The 1,262-nt window shown below is 36.7% G+C and overlaps 1 protein-coding gene across 1 annotated transcript in view; it reads left to right on the top strand.

Moving 5' to 3' along the window:
- Positions 1 to 779, top strand: part of LOC122151774 (putative olfactory receptor 14L1) — a 24,642-nt gene extending 23,863 nt beyond the window's left edge. Inside the window, exons 2-4 of the mRNA XM_042783153.1 lie at positions 3 to 159; positions 336 to 395; positions 592 to 779. Coding sequence (XP_042639087.1) covers positions 3 to 159; positions 336 to 395; positions 592 to 779 — 405 coding nt within the window. The remainder of the gene's footprint in view (positions 1 to 2; positions 160 to 335; positions 396 to 591) is intronic.
- The last annotated feature ends 483 nt before the right edge of the window (positions 780 to 1,262 follow it).

Genomic DNA, 1,262 nt, shown 5'->3' with positions numbered 1-1,262 from the left:
AGTTCTGTGCTGTTCCTTCTCTGCTTACACTTGCTTGCTCTGAGAAGCAAATTCTAGAATATACATTTGTAACTTACAGTTTCTTATACCTTCTTTTCATGATTTCCTCTTTTTTTCACAGTATCTCAGCTTTCTTAAGGATTCTACTTCCTCAGACAATGAGACTGACTTCAAGTCAATTCCAACTTATAGTGACCCTGTAAGATAGAGTAAAACTGTACCATAGAGGTTCCAAAGCTATGGATCTTCAAGTGGTTAGTGTGTTCAAAACACAGACCTTTTGGTTCATAGACAAACACTTTAACCACTAAGTCAAAAATTTCCTCCATTTGCTTAAAGCAGGTTCAAAATTATCTCTACCTGCATATATCACCTCATTATGGTCACCTTGGCAGCTCTGGTAGCATAGTGGCTAAGGCACTTGACTGCTAACCAGAAGGCTGGTGGTTCAAACCCACTGGCTACTCCTAGGAAGGAAGATGGGGCAATCTACTTCCGTAGTGATACAGCCTCGGAAACCCAAGGGTCGCTATGAGTCGGGTCCGACTCGATGGCACATAACAACAACAACAACATGGTCACCTTGTTCTTCTTTTTCTGGCATTGTTATACATTTAGATACAAACAAATCTGCACCACCACTGAATCTCTTCATGTCTGTATATATTCTGTTACTTTCCAGCCTGACTCTTCTCGTATATAACCTGAGCAATAGAGATGTGAAGGTAGCCTTTGCCATATTACTGGCTAGTAAAATGCAATTATTGTGGTATCTTTAAAATATATGGCATGAGCACTTAGTTAAAAAAAAAAAAAAAGAATTTCTAAAGAGTTAGGTATACTAACATTATTATATCTTCCATTTCCCCTTTCACAGCTACATGAGTCCCTGTATTTTTTAATAAAAATGATAGTCAATGATTTTTATATTCTTTTTTTGGATAGTTGGGGAGTCTAGAAACAAACAATGCAGAGAATGGCCCCTACTTTGAGCTTATTCTCATGGTTTCACCTTTTTTTTGCTATTGCCAGTCACTACTTCCTTACATTCCCATGTACTTTTTTCCAAAGTTAATGTATTATATTCAATTTTCTATCATTATATTTTATTAGTATACAATAAGGAGCTCTGTTGATGCAGTGCCTAAAGCATTTGGCTGCTAGTGAGTAGGTGACCATTTCAAACACATTTCTATCACTGTATTTTATTACTTTACAATAGCAGTAGAAAATAGGAGTAAGGAGAATCCTTTCTGCTCATA

The sequence above is a fragment of the Orycteropus afer genome, unplaced genomic scaffold, assembly GCF_000298275.1.
Source record: "Orycteropus afer afer isolate SDZICR_OR568_19922 unplaced genomic scaffold, OryAfe1.0 scaffold00695, whole genome shotgun sequence".
In the NCBI taxonomy this organism is placed as follows: Eukaryota; Metazoa; Chordata; class Mammalia; order Tubulidentata; family Orycteropodidae; genus Orycteropus; species Orycteropus afer.
The sequence above is the reverse complement of the archived record's forward strand: the minus strand, read 5'-3'. Positions and strand labels throughout refer to the sequence as shown.